This window comes from Octopus bimaculoides, chromosome 9 (assembly GCF_046866305.1).
Source record: "Octopus bimaculoides isolate indiv1 chromosome 9, ASM4686630v1, whole genome shotgun sequence".
Classification (NCBI taxonomy): Eukaryota; Metazoa; Mollusca; class Cephalopoda; order Octopoda; family Octopodidae; genus Octopus; species Octopus bimaculoides.
The window spans coordinates 35,285,083-35,308,040 of NC_142936.1; the positions used below are offsets into that span (position 1 = coordinate 35,285,083).

Genomic DNA, 22,958 nt, shown 5'->3' on the forward strand with positions numbered 1-22,958 from the left:
TGGGTGTATGTATTTTCCATTATAGAAAATAAAGAATATATTAATTTCTGATTTTTTTTTTTTAATACTTATTTCTTAACAGTAGTACATATATTATCAATAGTACTACAAGAAAAAATATTTTAAAAAATAGTAGCACTGATGAAAACAAGGAGCAAAACAAATAAAAAAAAAGAAGTACCAAATGACTGCTGTTATGGTGGGATTTGGCAGGGCCAGACTATAGGGTGATTCTGAAAATAAGAATACATGCTTTGTAAGAATAAAAGCTATTACATATATTACCTGTGGTTTGATAAACTCAGGAAAACACCAAACATCATTTGAGACACACCAAGTATAATAGAAGTTTTCATCTTGAAAGAATTAGTGAAAGTGATTTTGTTCTGAGAGAACTGCCAAGCCTGAAATAACACAGTATAAAGAAACAAAGTTGACCCCAATGGAATTTGAACTTAGAATGTAATGAATGAGTCAGAAGAAATACTGACAGGCCTTTTGGCAGATGCTCTTACAATTCTGCTAGCTTGCTGCCTTAATAATGACAACAATAATTCTTTCTGTTATAGGTACGAGGCCTGAAATTTTGGGGGAAGGGGTTAGTTTATTACATCAACCTCAGTGCATGACTGGTACTTATTTTATCAACCTCAAAAGGATAAAAGGCAAAGTTGATCTTGACAGAATTTGAATCCAGAACATAAAGACAGACGAAATGCTACTAAACATTTTGTACATGTTAACGATGCTGCGAGCCTGCCACCTTATAATAATAATAATAATAATAATAATAATAACTAGCAGAGATACCCGGCGTTGCCCGTGTTACATGCAATTGAAGGATGAGACTTTTCTCTTATATTTTCTGTAAGGAACTGGAATACATATGATTCGAATTTCATCAAAATTGCACATGAGGGTTCTTTCCCTCTTTACACACCCTAAAAAATTCTAATCATGGGACATGTATCTCATACTATTGATCTTTATTCCAAAATTTCAGTCTTTTGGAACCTGTAAAATGGACTTGGCTCTGGAAAAATGGAGCTCATGGAGCTCTAAAATGTGGGAATGAAGGCCCCTATTGGGGTGGGTGTGTTAATGTCAACCAGAGAAGCTGAATTGTTGGGAATGTTTTTAACTTGGGTCTTATAGTATGCTTGTATATATGTGAGAGTATAGTTTCACTTTAATAGTTTCAGTATGAAATTGAAAGTATTAAAGTGAAAGTATTTGGAATTACAGTAGCGACATGTTATTGTTTCACTTTTGACATGTAATACTAAATAGTGGAATAGTTTCAGTGTTAAAGTGAAAGTATCTGACATTACAGTAGAGTGATATTATTGTTTCACTTTTGACACGTAATACTGAAATAGTGGAGGAGATATGATATTGCTGTGGGCTCAAACTATGCAAGAAGTTAAAAATTGTTTTGGCCTAAGACACTACATGGACCCTAAGTAAGGCATGTGTTAATTTGGAATGAAATTGGTTGTGTAGTTCTCGAGTTTTATGGATTCACACAGACACACTTTCTCATCTTTATATATCTGATATTTATGCGCATATTCGAAAATTCTAGTGTTATGGACCCTGTAAAAAGGATTTTGCTCATGAAAAATGGAGCTCTTGGAGCTGAAAAATGTAGGAGTTAAGGCCCCTATTGGGGGTGGGTATGTTAATGTCAACCAGAGAAGCTGAATTGTTGGGAATGTTTTTAACTTGGGTGTAATATGTATTGTCTGAATTTCTTTGAAATAGGAAATATATGTATGTTTACTGGGTTTGTAAAAGAGAGTAAAGCTACAGGAAACCAAAAGACGAATGATCACGATAATCAGTCGGCTACCCTAGCGTAGTTGTTACTACTCCCCAATGTAGGATTCCTCACCATACAGGTGACAGGCACAGCTGTAAGATGCATTACGGATCTATAGCAATTGGAAGGGCATGCCCCAATTGAAATAAGAACGTGTGACGTTTGGAGTAAAATGAAATGAAAGTGTCGCCGCTGGAGTTTGCAAATGACCACTATACCGATAGGTAACTGGGCAGGAAAAATTTACAATCAATAAATGTCTTAGAACAACCAGTCACTCATCTGGGAAGGCCTTGAAATCAATGTTACCAACTGGGGACTATGTGTGACTCAGTGATAATAAAAGGACTGAAAGGAGGTCTGCAACGAAATAATTTTACTCAACACTTTGCAAGTGAATCAGTGGAGGCAAAGATGCGTCTCATTTACTTGACAATTTATGCACCACATTGCAGAAATCACAATGTAAGTATATCTGAAAGGATAGTCTTACACTGTTGTACCGTTGAATTACAAATAATGCTCATCTGTTATGTTCGGGTGACACTATAGGTTCCAATGGTACAACTGTATTCGTCTTTGCTTAGGAAAAATGACTAAACTGTGGGTGTGAAGTCCCCATGAAGGGGTCTTTGTAACTTCTAAGAAGAAATTTTAGAAATATTACTTTATTTGTGTGTAATATGTATGGTTAAAATTTCATCAACATCAAAAATATATGAATTTTCATGGGGGTTATGGCCGTTATGCATAGAATATAATTTCCAAATTTCATAAAGATCCATTCAGTACTTTTGACGTAGTTTTGGATAAAAAAACACAAATGACTAATGTGTGTGTTTGTGTGCATGTGTATGTGTGTGTGTGTGTGTGAGTGTATATATGTATAGATATCTGTATGCATGTATATATATGTGTATATATGTGTACATATTACATGTACATCTATACATATACATCTACACATATGTATACATATACATGTATGCATATAGATCTATATCTATTTCTCTCTCTCTCTCTCTCTCTCTCTCTCTCTCTCTCTCTCTATATATATATATATATATATATATATATATATATATATATATATATATATATATATATATATATACATATACATGTACATATAAATCTATATGTATACATGTATACATATACAGCTATCTCTCTGAAACCATTAAAGTGAAAGTGTCTGTCATTACAGTATCGAAATGTGATTGTTTCAGTTAGTGGAATAGTTTCATTTTTAAAGTGAAAGTATTTGACATCAGTGTTTTTAGTTTCAGTTTTTAATTGTAATACTTAAATAGTGGAGGATATATGATGCTGCTATGGGCTCGAACTATGCAAGAAGTTAAAAAATTTTTTTTGACTAAAACACAACCTGGACCCTAAGTAAGGCATGTGCAAAATTTGAATGAAATTGGTTGTGTAGTTCTCGAGTTTTAGGGAAGCACACACACACACACACACACACAGACAGACAGACACACATTCTCATTTTTATATACATAGATAATAATAATAATAATAATCCTTTCTACTATAGGCACAAGGCCTGAAATTTTGGGGGAGGAGGTCATTCAATTAGATCAACCGAGTATGCAACTGGTACTTAGTTTATCGATCCCAAAAGGATGAAAGGCAAAGTCGACCTTAGCAGAATTTGAACTCAGAACATAGCAGCAGACGAAATACCACTAAGCATTCCACCTATCATGCTAACAATTCTGCCAGCTCGCCTCCTTATAATAAAAATAATGATAATAATAATAATAATAATAGTTTTAAATTTTAGCACAGGGCCAGTAGATTTTAAAGGAGAGGGGGAAGTTGATTACAAGAAAGACAATACTTGACTGGTATTTATTTTATCGACCCCAAAAGGATGAGAGGCAAAACTGTCCGAGGCAAAATTTGAACTCAGAACATATAGACAGATGAAATGATACTAAGCATTTTGGCTGGTGTCCTAACAATTCTGCCAGCTCAATGCCTTATAATAATAATAGTTAAAATAATAATTCATTCTACTACAGGAACAAGGCCTGAAATTTTGTGGGAGTGGGTCAGTCAATTTCATCAACTTCAGTGCTCAAGTGATACTTATTTTATTAACACAAATAATAATAATAATAATAATGGTTTCAAAATTTGGCCAGAAATGGAGAAGAGGGTAAGTCAATTACATTAACTCCAGAACTCAACTGGTACTTCATTTTATTGACCCCAAAAGGATGAAAAGTAAAGTCAACTTTGATGGAATTTGAACTCAAAATGTAAAGACGAACAAAATGACACCAAGCATTTTGCCTAACATGTTGATGTTTCAACCAGCTTGCTGCCAAAATGCTGGTGGTGGCAGCAGCAACAATGATGATGATGTTTAAAATTTTGCCACAATACTAGCAATTTTTGAAGAAGGAGGCCACTCAGTTACATCAACACCAGTACTAGAATGGTACTTCATTTTATCAATCCCAGAAGAATGAAAGCAACATTCACCTTGATGGGATTTGAATTTGAATGTAAAATATCACAAGGCAGTTTTTCTAATGCTTTAATGATTTTGTCAGCCTTCATGCTTTTTATAAAGGCATTAGCACTGTATTCAAACTGAAACATTTCCAACTGAAGAACCAAAGTTAACTAATGAATTTAATTCTTGAGAATTTAATGTCACAGTATGTCACACATTAGAGCAATAATGATAAGGATAAAGTTGCTGTGTAACCATAAGTCAAATCTAAGTGGTTTATGGCATACAGGCAGTCAGCTGAATAATAAGGCATGATCTACAGTTTGTTCCAGTTATACCATATCTCTTCCTAGCAGACAACCATAGCACAGACTTTCTGATATGCAGTAATGACTAATATGGGATGCAGTGCGATTATCTGGACATGTTAAAGATCAAGTATTTTGATAAAATACATGATCTTTAACCCATTCATAACCACACTACTGTTGCTTCACTTAATTTTGAAAATAATGAAAAATTTAGTAAAATAACTATGTGTATGGATGAGGACAGCTGCATAAAGCAGCACCGATCTCTAATTGTGGAGAGAACCTGTAGAAGGAGTAGACCCAGGAAGACATGGGATGGAGTGGTGAGAAATGATCTTCAGATGTTGGGCCTCACAGAGGAGATGGCAAGGGACCAAGACTTCTAGTATTTCACTGTGTTTGAGAGGACATGTCAAGCTAAGTAAAAGTGTGACAATCCACGCATACAGTCATGTCTTCTATGTCCCTCTCTCAGCTGAGAGGTCCTTGTCTTGAGGGCTTGCAGGTGCTAGTGTCACATAAAAAGCACCTGTACCTGTATCATGTAAAAGCACCCATGCCGGTGCCATGTAAAAAGCACCCAGAACACTTTGTGAAGTGATTAGTGTTAGGAAGGGCATCCAACTGTAGAAACCATGCCAAAACAGATAATTGGAGCCTGGTCAGCTCCTATTAAAGTATCCAACCATGCCAGTATGAAAATGACGTTTGATGATGATTAAGCTGGCACCTAGAACGTAAATTAACATGAGATTGTGAAGGAAGCTTTTAAATTAGATTACTTTAAAAGAAGAAGTTTACATCATAGAATCAAGGACTGTCTCAGATGAGTTGATACCATCATCATCATTTAGTGTCTGTTTTCCATGTCAGCATGGATTTGATGGTTTGACTAGAACTGGTAAGCCAGAGAGCTGTATCAGGCTCTAGTCTGGTTTGGCTTGGTTTCTACAGCTGGATGCCCTTCTTAATGCCAACCACTCCAAGAGTGTAGTTTTTAGGTGTCACTGGCACGGGTGCTTTTTACATGTCACCAGCGCTGGTCATGACTATGATTTCACTTAGTTTGACATGTCTTCTCAAGTACAGCAAATCGCAAAAGGTTTCATTCACTTGTCATCACCTCTGTGAGACTGAACATTTGAAGATCATGCTTCACTACCTCATCTCGTGTTTTCCTGGGTCTACCTCTTCCACAGGGTCCCCCCATAGTTAGATCGGCACTTCTTTACACAGCTGTCCTCGTCCATATGCATCACATGATCATACCAGTGTAGTTTCTTTTTCTTGCACACACCTTCTCCAGGAATAACAGTAACACACACCAAAAAAAGTGAAATAGCTACAACTGAAAATCAAATTTATCATAGATTTAGTTCCTTAAGAACTTACATCTACAGTATGGTGTTAAAAAGTTACTGGTAGCAATATAAACCTAAAAGAGTATGAAAATATAAAGAAATTATAATGATATACTTACAGGATCCAAACCAATTGGATAAGGCGTGGAGCTATACATGGTCCCAGGATTGAATATGATACTGCTTCCTTTACTGAAAATTAACAAATTGCATTTCTAAATAAATATGTCTTCATTGAAGTGTCATTCAGTGCATCTGGAGCATTGTGCATTGGAAACCATATTTTTTTTAAACTTCCCAAACCATCATAGCAATGTGATAATTTTAAACATATGTCTCCTTTGTTTCCATTCTCCATGTGTACCAAAAACAGATTTACCAGATCAATTTTGAGTTTCATTTCAAGCATGGCAGTGTGGATAAGAAGTTTGCTTCCTATCCAAGTAGCTTCAAGTTCAGTCCTTTGGGCAAGTATCTTCAACTATAATAGTCCAAAGCTAGCCAAAGCCTTGTAAGTGGGTTTGGTAAGTGGAAACTGAAAGAATCCCATTGAGAGAGAAGTGAGAGAGAAAAGAGAGAGGGAGAGTATGTTTGTGATAGTCCATATTGCCTTTGCTTCCACTAGTTTGAAAACAATTGTTTCCTGATAATGTTGCAGTCCATCCACATTGACAGCATATCTGAGCTGCTCGTTATTCAATAAACTAGGAAGTTATTATCCCACTTGGAAATAAGAGGGGTTTGGCAACACAAAGGGTGTCTGGCCATAAAAACTCGGGCCCAACATACTCGTCCGTGCTGGCATGAGTTGGACAGGATTGTCATGATCTGGATCATCTGCAGCTGGGAGTCACTGCTCCCATAAATTGGTGCTCCTTTAGCTTGGTATTGCTAACCATTTTAAAGAGTGTACAAGGGACATTTTTTATAGCAACACTAGAGAGATTGAATAGTGCTCAGTAACACTGGGCTATAAGGACCTCACAGTCCTACACTTTCTCTGTTCAGATGCCAATTGTTTGTTCAGAGTACGTTTTTTTTTTGTGGCACAAATACTAGAGAGGTTATCGTGTTTACTAGACCCTTGTGTGTTTCAGTTATCTTTAAAAATAATAGTAATTGAAAAGAATTTAGTAAAATAACTTTGTCATTATTAAAATACTGTTTTTAACTAAAGGAAAAAATCTAAATCAAATTTATAAAGGAAGATTTTAATTTAAACATGAACATTCCAAAATAGAAAGTTTGTATGAAAGAAGCAGAAGTGAGTTGCTACTGAAAGGATCAGTCTTTCAAAAATCAAATATAAATACTTACGGCACAGTTTTGTTAGTATACCATGATGATCCAAATATATTGAGAGATTTCGAAAATACATCATTATACAAGAGACCAGTATATATGGAAAAAATTCCCATAAGTAGAATTATATAGCGCCCACCAAATGTGGTATTCCAAATCTACAAAAGATTACAAAGCACTTAATAATAATAATAATCCAGAAGTTATCAGTAAATTGAGGATAAGTGGGCAGTACCAAAACTGCTTGTTCACTTCATTAAATCAAACATTCCTAAATTCAATTCAACAAAGCATAAATTATTTTACTAGTCAAGTATATTCAGACAAGAGTTTTCTAATCTGATTATTTTTAATGTCAACAACACTGAGTAGTGAAAATAGTTTCAGGTAAGTTTGCCGAAACAAGTAAACTAATATCTAGAATTATTCATAAAGGGTTTCTTTCTCTAGACAAATATATATGTATCAACAGATCTATGCTGTATGCAGGACTGTCTTATCAGCATTATAAGCTGCCATGTAAAGCAATACCTGTCTATAGCATTTATTTACTGACAGCAAACCACAGCATACATAGGCCCCTAGACCCATGGAATCTCCTAGACAATTGTCTAGTGTGCCCATGGCAATAATGTTAGAGAACAAGACTTAGATAGCCAAGACCATCTTTTTCAATGTAAACCTAACATTTCACTGAATGCAAGAAATTTGAGAAAGCAGCTGTGGCATCAAAAACATTGTTGGGTGTATCTAGAAGAGACAAAACAGGTACCTAAAACAAATGTCATATTCTGAATGAGAGACAGTGTATAAAATAACAGTCAAAGTAGAAACAAAAGGTAAAAAACTAGTTTGAGTGGACTTTAGAAAATTAAGTTTCTCCTGATGATACAGTATAGTTCAACTTATGCTACTATAGATATATATCTGATGATTATGAAGAATAGTTGTTTTCAAAGAGAGGTGTATGGTTATTATTTAAATTTAGCTACTGGTTAGTTCAGGTATAAAAAAAATAAACCAATGGCATTCAGGTTTACCTTTATATAATACTAACAAAGAAACCTAGTCTTGCTCGGGATTAAAATAGTTTATTACTGTTTAACTTGTTTTTGTATTTTAACCGGATTTCATTTGGGTCTACGCAGGCCACATTTTAAAAGATGAAGAATTTTGCCCTAGAGGTAATGCCTTTCAATTGAGCAAACTCAAAGTTGCCATGCAAACTCCCCAGCACTTTTAACATGAGTGTACAAATTTTCAGCTCAATCTGACCACATTTACTAACACTTTTGCCTGCACAACTGCTTGTGAGACAACGTCCGCCCTTTTCACAAATATGTAGCAGAATTACAGTGATACCTGGTCTTGCTCAGGATTAAAATGGCATAGTTTTTCATTGTTTTACTTATTTGGTTATTATAACCAGATTTCATTTGGATCAACTCAGGCCACATTTTAAAAGATGAGGAATTTTTCCCTAGAGGCCACACCTTTCAATTGAGCAAACTCAAAGTTGCCATGCAAACTCGCCAGCACTTTTAACATGTGTGTGCATATTTTCAGCTCAATCCAACCACATAATCACACATTATACATATATACATACGCATTAAATATATGTACATATATACGCGTGCGGGTGACACGTAAAAGCACCCACTACACTCTCTGAGTGGTTGGCGTTAGGAAGGGCATCCAGCTGTAGAAACTCTGCCAAATTAGATTGGAGCCTGGTGTAGCCATCTGGTTGTACCAGTCCTCAGTCAAATCGTCCAACCCATGCTAGCATGGAAAGCGGACGTTAAACGATGATGATGATGATGATGATGGATGATATATATATATATATATATATATATATATGTATACATTATATATACATATGTATACACACATATATATATAGATATATACACACATTATATATATACATAATATATATATGTATACACATTTTATATATATTTTTGAAAATCCGTGTTGCTTTTTTTGATTTTTATATATATATATACAATTTAAATATAGGATAAAATCTTTATAAGAATTTATCAAGTAGTTAGTGTGAAAAAACCTCATAAGGGAAAAATGTATTAATTATTCCCTATAAGGCATTTATGTATAGTAATACCCTTAATATAAATAAATATATTTATAGGGAATAATTAATAAATTTTTCCCTTATGAGGTTTTTCACACTAACGACTTGATAAATCCTTATAAAGATTTTATCCTATATTCAAATTGTAAATTTAACCAGAATATATTCAGTGCTGAATTTTATTCTGAAAAAAGACGTGTACCGAGATGCAATTCGAAAAGCCCGCCTCTTACATAGATATAAGGATAAACAATTTCTATGTACTATGCTGAATACATGGAGTGTTCGTCTGGTATGTTGATTTTTTTTGTTTATTTTTATGTATCTTGACTATACGTGTACTTAAGAGTAAAGAGTGCAAATGCTGCACTGATTACGAAATCATGATATACTGTTAAGTCTGTTTTTAGGAGGCTTGCTTCAAGAATTGCATTCCCTCACGTTCAGTAAAAATGTGTTTATTATGGTAGTTTGACTTTTAGAGTCCCTCCTAGCGTGAGGCATTTATGTATAGTAATGCCCATAATATAAATATATATATATAACACACATATATATATATATAAATTAATACAACAAATATCTGATTAATAATATCTGTTATCATGATTGTGTGGTGGTGGTAGACAATAATAATTCATTGTTCTAAAAGACCTGTGGCAGGAGGATTGTGCAATGGTAGTGGGCAATAATAAGTCACCGTTGCAAAAGAACTGCGGCGGGAATATTTAAACTTTTGCAGCTGTCAACACTTTCTCTCTCTGTAGATACAGACAGATGTACAGAGAGAGAGAGGCGGTGGGAGAAAGAGTGACAGAGAGACGGCGAAGGTGGAGAGGGAAAGAGAGTGGAAGCTGTCAAATGTCGTTATAGAGAGAAAGTGGAGGGAAGGGAGAAACAACAAACACTTGTCAAAGTCTGGGTTTTGTTGCTCTAGTAACCACAGCTTTTGAGATGGAGATTTCTAACCTAGTCCAGTCGCTTCCTCGCCTCATTTTATATGTCCCTGTAAATTTACGCCGCAATCCAAGCACGTCTACTGCCATTGAACCCTGCATAACTACTAAATGAGACACACAAACATACAACTTTTGGCTATTTCACTTTTATATATAGAGATAAAAATCTACATTCATAATTTACTAAGGGAGCTCCTATGTGGTTACTTGACCTACTAATAAATAGCAGACAAATTTCAGTTAACTGTAAACGTATATACATGTGCATATACAACATACATTATTAGTACACCTATGTATAAATAAATCTACTGGGAACATAGATCTCCTACATACAACAATATAAATTATCAATGGAGAGAGCCTTTAGATGTTGCTGACAACCTGCTTGAAATAGCACACAAATTTTTTTTAAATCATACCCAGTCTTAAAAACTGAAGGACGAATTTGTTAATGTATTTTTAGATACTGTATGTGTGAAAAAAAATAAAAAAGAATGGTCACATCTAGAATGTCTTTAAATATGACTTGGATTTAGATGAAAACAGTAACAAAAACAATGAGCTTGAAAAACACAAACAGTTACCTCATTATCCCCTTTTTTGGTTGATAATACTTTTTCCCTCACAATCATCCAAACTGCAAAGAGGGTCATCAAGAAGCCATGTCCAGCATCTCCGAACATCACAGCAAATAAAAAGGGGAATGTTATAATTGTAAAGGGAGCTAGAAAAGATGAGAGAAAGAAAAGATTATTGAAGATAGAATTCTTTGAAATAAAACTGAAGTATTTTATAAAATAGGTTTTACATTTACACAATCAAATATTTAAATATACAATATATATTAAACTTCTTCATTTAAACATAAGAATAAACAATATATACTGTACATCTTCAATTAGATATGCAAATATACATGTGTTATACGACTTCATTTGAAGATATATAACACATGTACTGCTCAACAACCAGAGTTGGCGTGTTTACATCTCTGTAACTTAGCAGTTCAGCAAAAGAAACTGCTAGAACAAGTACCAGGCTTACAAAAAATAAGTACTGGGGTCAATTCATTTCACTAAAAATTCTTCAAGGCAGTACCCCAGCATGGCCACAGTATAATGACTGAAACAAGTAAAAAATAAAAGATACAATACATATCATACTGCTTTATTTAACTATACAATATGCATTATACACTTCCTTCTTATTAAAATATTCAGATATACAGTATGTATTATACTCACTCATTTAAATATTTAAATGTACATAAACATAACAAAAATATTAAGCATAATCAAGGACAAGGAGAAAACTTCTTTGAGGTTGCTTGATCTACTAGAAATAAATAAACAAGTTTCCTCAAATCAAACGCCACAATTTAAAAACAAAGGAAGGACACATTGGACAATGTTAAACTCAGTTGTACTGATGTGAGTGGGTCTTCTCAAGAACCTCGTATCGCCAGACATCTCGGTCCATTATCATTTCCTCTGTGAGGTCCAACATCCTGAGATCAGTCCTTGCTACTTTATCCCATGTCTTCCTGGGTCTCTCCCCTCTCTCTCTCTCTCTCTCTCTCTATATATATATATATATATATATATATATATATATATATATATATATCATCATCATTGTTTAATGTCTGCTTTCCATTCTGGCATGCGTCGAACGGTTTGACTGAGGACTAGCAAGCCAGTAGGCTGCACCAGGCTCCAATCTGATCTGGCAAGGTTTCTACAGCTGGGTGCCCTTCCTAACATTAACCACTCTGAGAGTGTAGTGGGTGCTTTTTACCTGCCATCGGCCTAGGAGCCAGTCAGGTGGCACTGGCATTGACTACATTTGCATGATGCTTTTTACGCACCACTGGCACGGGAGCTAGTCAGGGAGCACTAGCATTGACCATGTTCACATGGTGCTTTTTACGTGCCATTGATTGTCAATATATCATATATCTGAATAAGAAGCGCACTCTAAAGTATACAGCAGTAAAGTATTAAATCACTAAAGTTAAAGTCCGGTCATTAGAGTAACCAATGGTTTCGCATCCATGAACACCACAGTCTCGTGCACAGCTCATCAGACTCTATGCAAAGGCAAGTTTAACTCTTCACCTCTCAGAGGGAGAGGCAGGTCTAGATTTACACAGTTTGACATTGTTGATTTTTACCCGTCGATATCAAAAGTGTTGCTGATGAAGGCACTTTCCTTTGCTAAGGGCTTCACAGATATTAGTGATAGAAATATCAGCATTATCATACATGCCAAGAAGACGGTGCTGTTCAACAAAGATCTGATGAGAGTCAAGCAATCTGACCCAGAGGGATCATTCCATGTGGCTATGTGAGCCTATGACAGCATTGTCGTCTGTGATCTTATCAAGACTATACATCCTGGACACCTTAGGAAAGAAATTTCCATTGGTCCTCTTTGGTCTCTACAGGGATGACGCCCAAGCCATCTCTAGAGGAGCCAATGGGCACATACTGGATAGACTCAGAAAGGACCTGATTAGCACCCTAGGCTCCATTGAACTCAAGATCATCATAGAGACAAATCTTATCACAGTAGACTTCCTAGATGTTACTCTAGACTTGGGCTCTGGTATGTACAAGCCTTATTGCAAGTCAAACAAGAAGCAATCCTGTATTAACACAGCTTCCTACCATCCCCCTATTGTGTTCAAGAACCCTGTGAAGGGTGTCAGCACGAGGATCTTGAAACTATCCTCAAGTCAAGATATCTTTGATGTTGCCGCCGCCTACAGTGAGGCACTGGCATCCAGTGGGTTTAAGGACCGCATCTCCTACATGCCAGGCTCTAGTACACAGAAAAGGAAGCGCTGCTGAAATGTTATTTGGTTTGCCCCACCCTTCTCACTTAATGTCAAAACTTGTGTGGGAAGGATATTCCTCAGGTTAATACACAAGCACTTCACACAGACACAGACATGTATTCAACAGACACAATCTAAGGGTCACCTTTACTTGTGCACCCAACATAAAAAGTATATTAACTAACACCCGCAAAACACAGGAAGAGACAGGTTGCTCTTGTGGGGTGTACAATGACTGTCCAGTAGGGGGCCAATGCAAGACCAAAGGAGTCATCTATGGGACTACAGTGACACCTAGGCCTGGCAACCACAGTAACAACAACATACCACCCAACAACAACAACAATGGCACCAGAGGCAGCAACAATAGCTGAAACACCAGCTCTGACACCAATGACTCCAGTCCAATGCTACAGCCAGAGAGGCTGGCCAGACCAATACCAATGGCACCAAGGCAGTAACTGGCCCCACACCCTACATTACCAGCAATAGCATCCACACCACCACCAACCCTATGGCCAGAGAGAACCACCACAGCAATAACAACCGCAGCAACAGCAGACATGCCAGCACCGCTGGACCAGCATGCCATAATGATAGCAACACTGATGGCAGCTCTTACAACACCAGTGGCAATCACAAATCCCCAGGCCTGGTGCCAACCAGAGATACACCAGGAATGAGAACATTGCCAGCACCTAAGCTTATAAATACATTGGATCAGCCAGCACAGCCTTCAAGCAACGCTTCTACAACCACCTGTCATCCTTCAGGGTCTCAGAAAGACATTTCGTCACATCTCTGGCTAGCCATGTGTGGCACCTCAAAGATCAAGGGATCCCATATGATATCAGGTGGAAGATCTCGGAACAACCAGGCCCCTACACTAATGGGAGTGGGTGCTGCAAGATCTGCATCACTGAACAAGCCAGAATACTTAAAGAATACACTAGGCCTGGCTCGCTGAATACTCATCAAGAGGTATTCACACAATGCATCCATTTCAAGCACTACCTGCTGCAAAATTGGGATTCTTTGTTCGCTGGTTAAGCTCATAAGAGTCATTACAATCTATTAGCAAACCACGAGTTAGATCCCTATTTCCTAATATTGACTGGTATAGAGGAGACAACCTGCCCTTACCAATGCTGGAACGTTCTTTATCTGATAGTCATTTGACCAATTGACCATAACATTTTTCCACCCCCAAGAGGTGAAGAGTTAAACTTGTCTTTGTATAGAGTCTGATGAGCTGTCCTCAAGGCTGTGGCTTTCATGGATGCGAAACCATTGGTCACTCTGACCAGATTTTAACTCTAGTGATTCAAAATATATATATATATATATGCATATACACACAAATATATGTATATGTGTATATACACATACATATACAACAGGCTTCTTTCAGTTTCTAACAAATTTACTCAAAGAACTTTGGTTGTTCCAAGACTATAGTGGACATGCCTAAGGTACCACCCAGTAGGACCAAACCCAAAACCACATACACATGAAGCAAGCTTCTTAACCACAGAACCAATTCAATGGACTAAGAATCACAGGAATCACAGCACAAGCATTCTCATTGAGTGAGTCTCCAGTCAAAAACTTTCTGCAAATTGAGTTAACACTATTTATGACCTTTCAAAATGTTTTTTTCTCTTCTCACAAACAATTCCAACTTGCCAAACATCGTGTTGTTTGAAGGATTTAAGAAATATTCTGAAAATTCATTTTGATACAAAGTGATTGAACTGTAGCTATGCTAAGACCCCACTTTCAAGGGCTTTAGTCAATATCAACAACCTTCGTGCTTAGTCAGGTACTTATTTTATCCATCTCTATTTATCAAATGGCAAACTTGACTTGTGTTGCCTCTTTTAGAGTGTTACCTCCCGTCTACAAATATAAATACAAGGTATATGGGATGGGGTGCATCAGTTAAGCATAAACTTTGAAATGCTAGTTTACTGTGACTTGGCATACATTGGAACACCTGCTATTGTATTTAGTAACTAGTAAACTTTGATGAAAATTTTTATTCCAATTGTGACCATCTGGTCTTTTATTGTTTGTTTTTTTAGACACAGTATTTCTAGAACAACATTATTCACCATCATTTTGTGATTTGAGGGAGATCTGGCTGCTACTCCTTGCAAGTAGTGCAATTGTGTCGAGGGTCTTTCACTAGCTCAATATTAAAGTATTTGTTCTTACAGCTGGACACCCTTTTTATTGTTAAGTGTGGAGGAATAGAACCTGTTTTAGTCAAACAAATCAGAGCTAGCAAAGTTAGCAGCTTTCATCAGGGGCATAAGACAACAGCTGTAGTAAGGTTTGAACTATTCATCATAAGGTTTATTTATATATATGTATACATCAGGTTGAGTAAAAAATAAGCAACATTTTGAACCATGAAGAATTTGTACAGGATTTTTGCAGAGTTTTTGATTTTTTTAAAACATTCTTTTGCAGTTGTTTGATAACCCTAACCCTAATTTCCCAAATGCATCAATAAAATAACACTAATATTTTTTTCACCATTGTTAGAATCATCTGAAATGGAACTGTCAAAGCATGATATCTGAATGACCTGTGAGTGGTCAGCTTGAAAAGGGTTTAAATAATTTCGCAGTGGAGACCTGAGCCTTGAAGACTGTGAGTGCAGTGGATACCCATCTGTCATCGATGACGGTCAATTAAAAACTGTCACTGAGAAAGATCCATGTAAAACCGCTCAAGAACTGGCAAAAGAACGTCAAGTTAGCTAGAAAACTGCCTGTAACCATTTGCATGCAATCGGAAAATCAAAAAAGCTCAACAAATGGGTACCACACGATTTGAATGAAAATCAGAAAATGTGCAGATATGAAATTTGCTCGTCATTTCTTCTCCATAAACAGACTGATCCATTTCTCAACCGTATTGTAACTTGCACTGAATAGAGGATTATGTACAGTAATAAAAAATGTTCTTCACAATGGTTGGACCAAAATGAAGCACCAAAAATCTTCCCTAAACCTGAGCTCTTCAAAAAGAAGGTTATGGTGACTGTTCGGTGGTGTACTGCTGGACTCATCCACTATAACTTCCTAAAACCTGGAAAAACTATTACTGCAGAAACATATTGCCATGAAATTGCCAAATGAATGAAAAACTACTATTCCTCTGTCCCAGACTGGTCAACAGAAAAGGGTCAATCATTCTTCATGACGATGCTCGACCATGTTTCACTAATAACACTTCAGAAGTTGAGAGAACGTGGCTACAAAGTTCTTCCTCACCCAGCTTATTCCCCAGACCTTTCTCCAACCAACTACCACTTTTTCAAGCACCTTGATGGTTTCCTGTGAGAGAAGGAGTTAAAAATCAAACCGATGCTGAAAGTGCGTTCAAAGAGTTCATCAGCTCCAGAATTCCAGATTTTCATGTTACCAGAATAAACAAACTTGTAACTTGCTGGCAAACGTGTTGATTGTAATAGTACTTACTTTGATGAATAAAATTTCCACATTGTTGAAATATAGTGATGAATTTCATGTTTCAAACATTGCTTACTTTTTACTGATACATACACACACACAAAGGATGCCAACCAATTAAATACATCCACCTGGCCTTTGGTTGCCTTTAGTTCACCGAGTTCACAGTGTTGTAACCATTCGGTTACATGGTTCCTTCCCTATGAAAATTTTCCATGCAGATAATCTATCTTGCAGACTAGTGTGACTGATGTTCAGTTTGAACATACATCCAAATTAAACGTCAATCATATGATCACATAAGTCCAATGAATATAGGGGGATCTATAAGGGTCAACAGCATTTCTCCTCCTTCTTCCCCAACTTATCAGAAGGAACAAAAACATGCATGCACACATACACAATACATTTTTCCTCATAAGTTTTGCATGTTACAACACATAATTACGTAAGAAGGTATCAATTAATTTACCAGGGTTAACCTCTCTGTATGATGCTACTCCATAAGCATCTACTATAGCTTGGAATGCTTCAGTGAATTTGTTAGTACGGTTATAGGTAGGAGGTTCTTGCTTTGTAACCATCCGGTTTAGTATAGATGGTACACTACTACCGCTTCTTTCCTGAAAATAACAACATTAACGAGTAATTAGCACATGGAAAGTTTATATCATAAACTGGACTGAAATATATAAATTACATTGAGTTCTTTCACCTAGAAAAATTGTTGGGCCTTTTCTGAAGATTTTGATATTTACATAGTCTTGCAAGCAGCAAGGTGACCTTGGTAATGCTAGAAGAAGGAATAAAGCAGTCAGTACAGGCTGTAAGATGGTTGGCATTAAGAAGGGTATCCAGCCAAAGAAGCCATGCCAAAAGAGACACTGGAGCATGAAGCAGATCAGATCTTTTCAAACTGTCTTATCCAAGCCAGCAGGGAACATGGATATTTAAATGATGATTAATGATCAATTTCTCCATACTTTTGGAAATAGTTGAACTCAGTTCATTACTCTAATGACACTTATCAATTATACATAATACTTCTGCTGTACCTCTTCATGGTAACATTTTTATAAGTCTGTTAATGGGAGAGGCACAGTGCCCATGCCTTTTGAAGATAATCACACACTGGTAAGATTTATATAGTGATGGTAAGTTTAGACATCTGTGAAGTGGTGCTTGTGGGAAAACATGAGCGAGGGGAGGTTATTCTACTGGGTTAGTTTTAAGCAGGAATAAGAGGACAAAGTATTTAACACAGAATTTGGGAGTTGAGGCACAGTAGGAAATGGGGGCTCTCAGGGTGGCAAGACTAGTTCAAGGGCCATTGTAAAAACAAGAGCAGAAAGAGAAGAAACCATCTGTCATCTGTGAGCTGATGGTTCAAACCTGCTGGTGACTGAATCTTTGCCAAGCCGTGAAATAGCCTTCTTTTGGATTTGGTCAAGAATGTCTGTGTGTAAAGCAGCAGCAACACTGGCTATAGATGTGAAGAGAACTCCAGTGTCAGTGTTACTTAAGCTTCATAGAAGGTAAACAATTGATCAGAGCTGAAGTAGTTTTTAGCTCTAAAAGTACTTCTAGTAGTTATGCAATTTTGTAGGACTGCCATGAGAGACCATTGTTTATAATTAGATGAAAAAAAATTAATTTAAGTTAAATATTTTTGTCAGAAAGCCAGCTATCAATCTATTGACAGAATGTCATTGATTCTGAATTTCTTTATTTTTATAACTGGCTGCAAATTCAGAACTTTCTGAGAACTGTATTAGACCTCCAATGCAGTGATTATCATTCATTTAATTTTATATATATATATATATATATATATACAAGAATTTTACACATCAGCACTTGCTAATAACAAAAATAGTAACTTACAGTTCCTCGACGTAAAGCTTGCTGTATCCGATCAAGATCAGCAACTGGACACCAACATTCAGCAATGAGACACTTCTGTGTGACATCCAAGTTGAACATATTCAAAGTGTGGTAGATTGCTTTGATCTTCCTCACTTTGATGAACCACACTTTAATATTCTTGGCTGCAGCTACCAAAACTCGGTGGCGATGATCTTGAGTCTGGCCAAGAACCTAAGCAAAACACATCAGAAAAGTCATATAATTTAAGCTGAAACATAAACATTGTTTTGAATAAATTGGTTGGACAACAAAAATAAAATTATATCCTTACTGTGTTGAGATCCTCAATTCGTGTTATTACTCCCATAGCCATTTCTCGTCTTTCAGCTTGAGTCTCCGGACACGGGTATAGAGTGGCTCGGAACCTGTTGTAATAAAATATTGTAGATATACATAATTAAATGCTACATGAGATGGATTATGAAATAAAATGCCAAGAGATGAATTATTGTTGAAGATTTTTTCCTGAGAGACAATGTCTACATAGACATGCTGTGTTAAAAATACAATATATATCAGAATGAGACAAACATTGTCCCAGTAGTGACCCATGAGAATGCTAGATGTGTTTCAGCTTCCTTGAGCTTTAATAATGATGAGTACTTACTAGTGACATGCCTACATAACATCTGTTCCCTCCGATGTATGGGAAACAGTGAATAATGCAATCACCAATATTGCAGAAAGCTACCAGGTTGAATAAAGAATCTACTAACAATTTTCATTACTAGATATGCTTCTATTTCCACAAATGTGAAGTAATGGAAATTATTATACAATACTTTCAATTGGTATGCCTTCAAAAAGAAAACCCATTTCCCCTGATGATCTTGTTCTATACACAGAATGCTCTTTCAAAAGAATTCAATTTCTACTTCCCTCTCAAGACCCACTGTTTGTATTCTCACTAAAGCTCATGTTCTCGTATCTTCAGAGTTTGTTCTGGTACTCCATCACTACCTTACTTTTATCTTCTCAACCACTCCCACCCACCTCTGTATAGAATACAGAGCAGCCATGTATCTTCTCTATAGCAAGACAACTGTGCTTGTCACTTTATCTTACTTTAGTCTATCAGTATCCAGCATAAAGACTCCTTCCTCTCTCAAATACTCCCTCTTAGCAGTGAGAACTTTTTCCTTTTTCTCTTTCTTTTTACTTTTTCAGTCTTGCAAGTTACTTAGCAATGTCACTAGTGCCAGTGGCATGTAAAAAGCACCCAGTACACTGTGTAAAGAGGTTAGCATTAGGGAGGGCATCAAGCTGTACAAACCATGCCAAAGCTGACATTAGTGTCCAACACAGCTTTGTGGTTTGCCAGATCCTTTCAAACTGTGCAACCCACGTCAGCATAGAAAGTGGACGTTGATGATGTTGATCACACGCACACACAAACACACATTGCTTGCTGTACATGGGACTAAATAAACTGACTCAATACAAATGATGGCAACAAATGTTATCATTAAGCAGATTTTATTTGAAATGTCAACTGCAAAATATATGCTAAATGCTATAATTCTGACTATAACGGTTAATTACTTATCTAAGTCTCACTGACAATGTTTATGAGTTTGCTAGATGCAATACTCTTCTCTGTCTCAAGTACATTTTTTTGAGCAATTTTATGAATTAGCAACTTAACAAGATTCACTACTTTAATTCATTGATAATTGCATGTTTTGGTACTTCCTGAAAAAACAAACATTAGTCAAAGTATTTCCCAAACATAAAGCTAGTGAAGTATAAGGCTCTGAATCTGAGTATAATTTGTCATTTATGATTAACCTTTTTTCTTATTATATTTCTGTTAAAATAGACTGCCCCAGTTTCAATTAACTTAGAAAATACTGAATTTGGTAAAATAACTTTACCATTAATAAATTGGTGTTTGGGATGTAACATGAAAATTTTGATTGAAGTTCTTAACTTAGATCACTTTAAAACAAAGGTTGTATCATAGGACCATGGGCGGTCTCAGACAGGTTGGTATCAAAAAGATTAAACAAATTCAGTACTAATTGGTAGGAGGATATGAATAGTGGCCAATGAATTAATACAAGTAATAATTCAGGATTTGGACAAGGAGTCACCAAACTATGGCCCATGGGCTGGATCTGGCCCGCCATCACACTGTACCTTTTGTGTAAGTATCTGCAAAGAGAGTTCATTCCTGCAGACATCATGTTTTAAATTGCATTGCCATGTTTAAACTGGTTTGAAGTGTGCTGTACATAAAAGGGACTGACTTCAGCGAATTATGTCATATATTTTGCATATCTGAATGTTGAAAGAGTTCACAAGAGGTAAGAATCTCTAATATTTTCAAACTTTGATATTTATTTAAGCCCTATATTTTAATTGCTATATGCTCAAAAACAACCGACTTAAATTAATGAAAATTTTAAATAAAGCAATATAAAATTCTTAATACTATATTTGCCTATTAAGATTCTTAATAGTTTTATTATATATGACCATGATTATTTTTATGAAGCTCTTCTAATTAACTTACATAATAAATTTTAACTACATTGGCATAACTATAAAAATTGCATAATCAAATACTTTATCAGGAAAAAACTTTTAAGCCAATTATGTAATAACATAATTTAATGTCATGAACAATTTACATTGAGCTTGTCATGTTTATATACATGTCAGAAAATTTTTGAAAAATTGTTTATTTTACTAAAACTTTTTTGTAGAATATTCAATGTGTAAATAAACAATTGTTTTTAATTGTCAGATTTTGTTTTCTTTGCTCATTATGGCTACTAATAAAAGAACAGTAGATGCTAAATGTCACCTTTTCAATGAAGAATGGGGAGAAAAGTACATCTTCATGGAAACAAACAACCAGAAAGCTAGATGCATGATATGCAAAAAAAAATGTTGCTATTTTGAAAGAATACAATCTTTGGTGTCACTATGAAACAAAATATCTGTCAACATATTCAAAGTTTTCTGGAAAGTTGCATTCTCAGAAATTTGAGTTAATGAAATGTAGTTTGGAATCTCAAAGTAATCTCTTCGCAAGAATGTTTGCTAAAAATGAATCTGTCACGCATGCAAGTTACAAAATAGTGCATAAGATGGCAGAACGAAAAAAACTGTTTACTAACGGCAACATCAATAAAGAGTGCATGATTGAAGCAGCAAATGACTTGTGTCCTGAGAAGGCCAATTTGTTTGGAAATATTAGCTTTTCAGCAAGTTCAGTTGTGTGGAGAACAGAAGAACTTGGAGAGAACATAGTGCTACAGATACACAAGAAAGTTAGGAACCTCTTGTAGTACTCTCTGGTGCTGGATGAGTTTACTGGCCTGTCTAGTATGTCACAACTTCTCGTATTCATTCATGGTGTTAATTTGGACTTTCAGATCACAGGAGAGCCTCCACTCACTCAGTTCACATATCTCATTGTGGCAGCATCCCTGTTGTTTCTTCTTTAGTTTTGTGCGTTTCTTGCTATTATTTTATAATACTTAGTTGTGTTAGCCATGGGCCCTAAGAAGGTTAGTGCAAAAGACAGTGCTGAGAAGAAGAAAAAGCTGATTATGATAGAATTGAAGAAGGAAATCATTGATAAACATGAGAGAGGAGTGCATGTAGTGGACATAGGACGTCAATACGACTGAAGCATGTCACAGCAAAGGGTGTTTCCAGGCTCTCTGAGCAACACATCTGTCCATGAAGAGATGGAAAAATTGCTTCTCCTATGAATCAATGAGAAGAAACTCACAGGGGATACGATTATGGAGACCATCATCTGTGAGAAAGCACGAGCATTGTATGGGGAACTCCTGAAGCAGAACCCCAGAACATTGATGGAGGAGACATCAGCAGATGCATGTAAGGCCAGTCGCAGCCGGTTTGATAATTTCAAGAAGAGGACTGGTGTTCATACTGTCCTCAGGAATGGAGAAGCAGTGAATTCTGACATGAAAACAACTGAGGATTTTGTGTGTCAGCTCATCACAGCTGAGGTGTACATAGCACAATAGGTATTCAACTGTGATAAAACAGGCCTTTTTGGGGAAAAAAAAAAACGCCCAGAAGAACCTACATAACTGCAGAGGACAAGAAAATGCTAGGCCACAAGCCTATGAAAGATAGGCTAACTCTTGCCCTTTGTGCCAATGTAAGGGGGAGACTTGAAGATTAAGTGGCTCCTTGTCTATCATTCCGAAAACCCACAAGCATTCAAGTCACACAAAATCCCAAAGGAGAAGCTGCAGGTCATGTAGAGGGCAAACGTTAAAGCTTGGGTCACCAGGCAATACTTCACCAAGTAGGTTAACCTTATCTTCAGACCAGTAGTGAAAAAAGTACCTTCTGGAGAATGATCTTCCTCTCAAGGCCTTCCT

At 36.2% G+C, this 22,958-nt stretch overlaps 1 protein-coding gene across 3 annotated transcripts in view; it reads right to left on the reverse strand.

The window, feature by feature from the left end:
- LOC106877132 (V-type proton ATPase 116 kDa subunit a 1) overlaps positions 1-22,958 on the reverse strand; it is a 103,478-nt gene that overhangs the window by 41,482 nt on the left and 39,038 nt on the right. For all 3 annotated transcript variants that reach the window (XM_089357418.1, XM_089357417.1, XM_089357416.1), the window contains exons 4-10: positions 18,860-18,953; positions 18,547-18,759; positions 17,135-17,285; positions 10,926-11,065; positions 7,294-7,436; positions 6,096-6,168; positions 286-404 (exon numbers count right to left, since the gene is read on the reverse strand). In XM_089357418.1, coding sequence (XP_089213544.1) covers positions 286-404; positions 6,096-6,168; positions 7,294-7,436; positions 10,926-11,065; positions 17,135-17,285; positions 18,547-18,759; positions 18,860-18,953 — 933 coding nt within the window. The remainder of the gene's footprint in view (positions 1-285; positions 405-6,095; positions 6,169-7,293; positions 7,437-10,925; positions 11,066-17,134; positions 17,286-18,546; positions 18,760-18,859; positions 18,954-22,958) is intronic.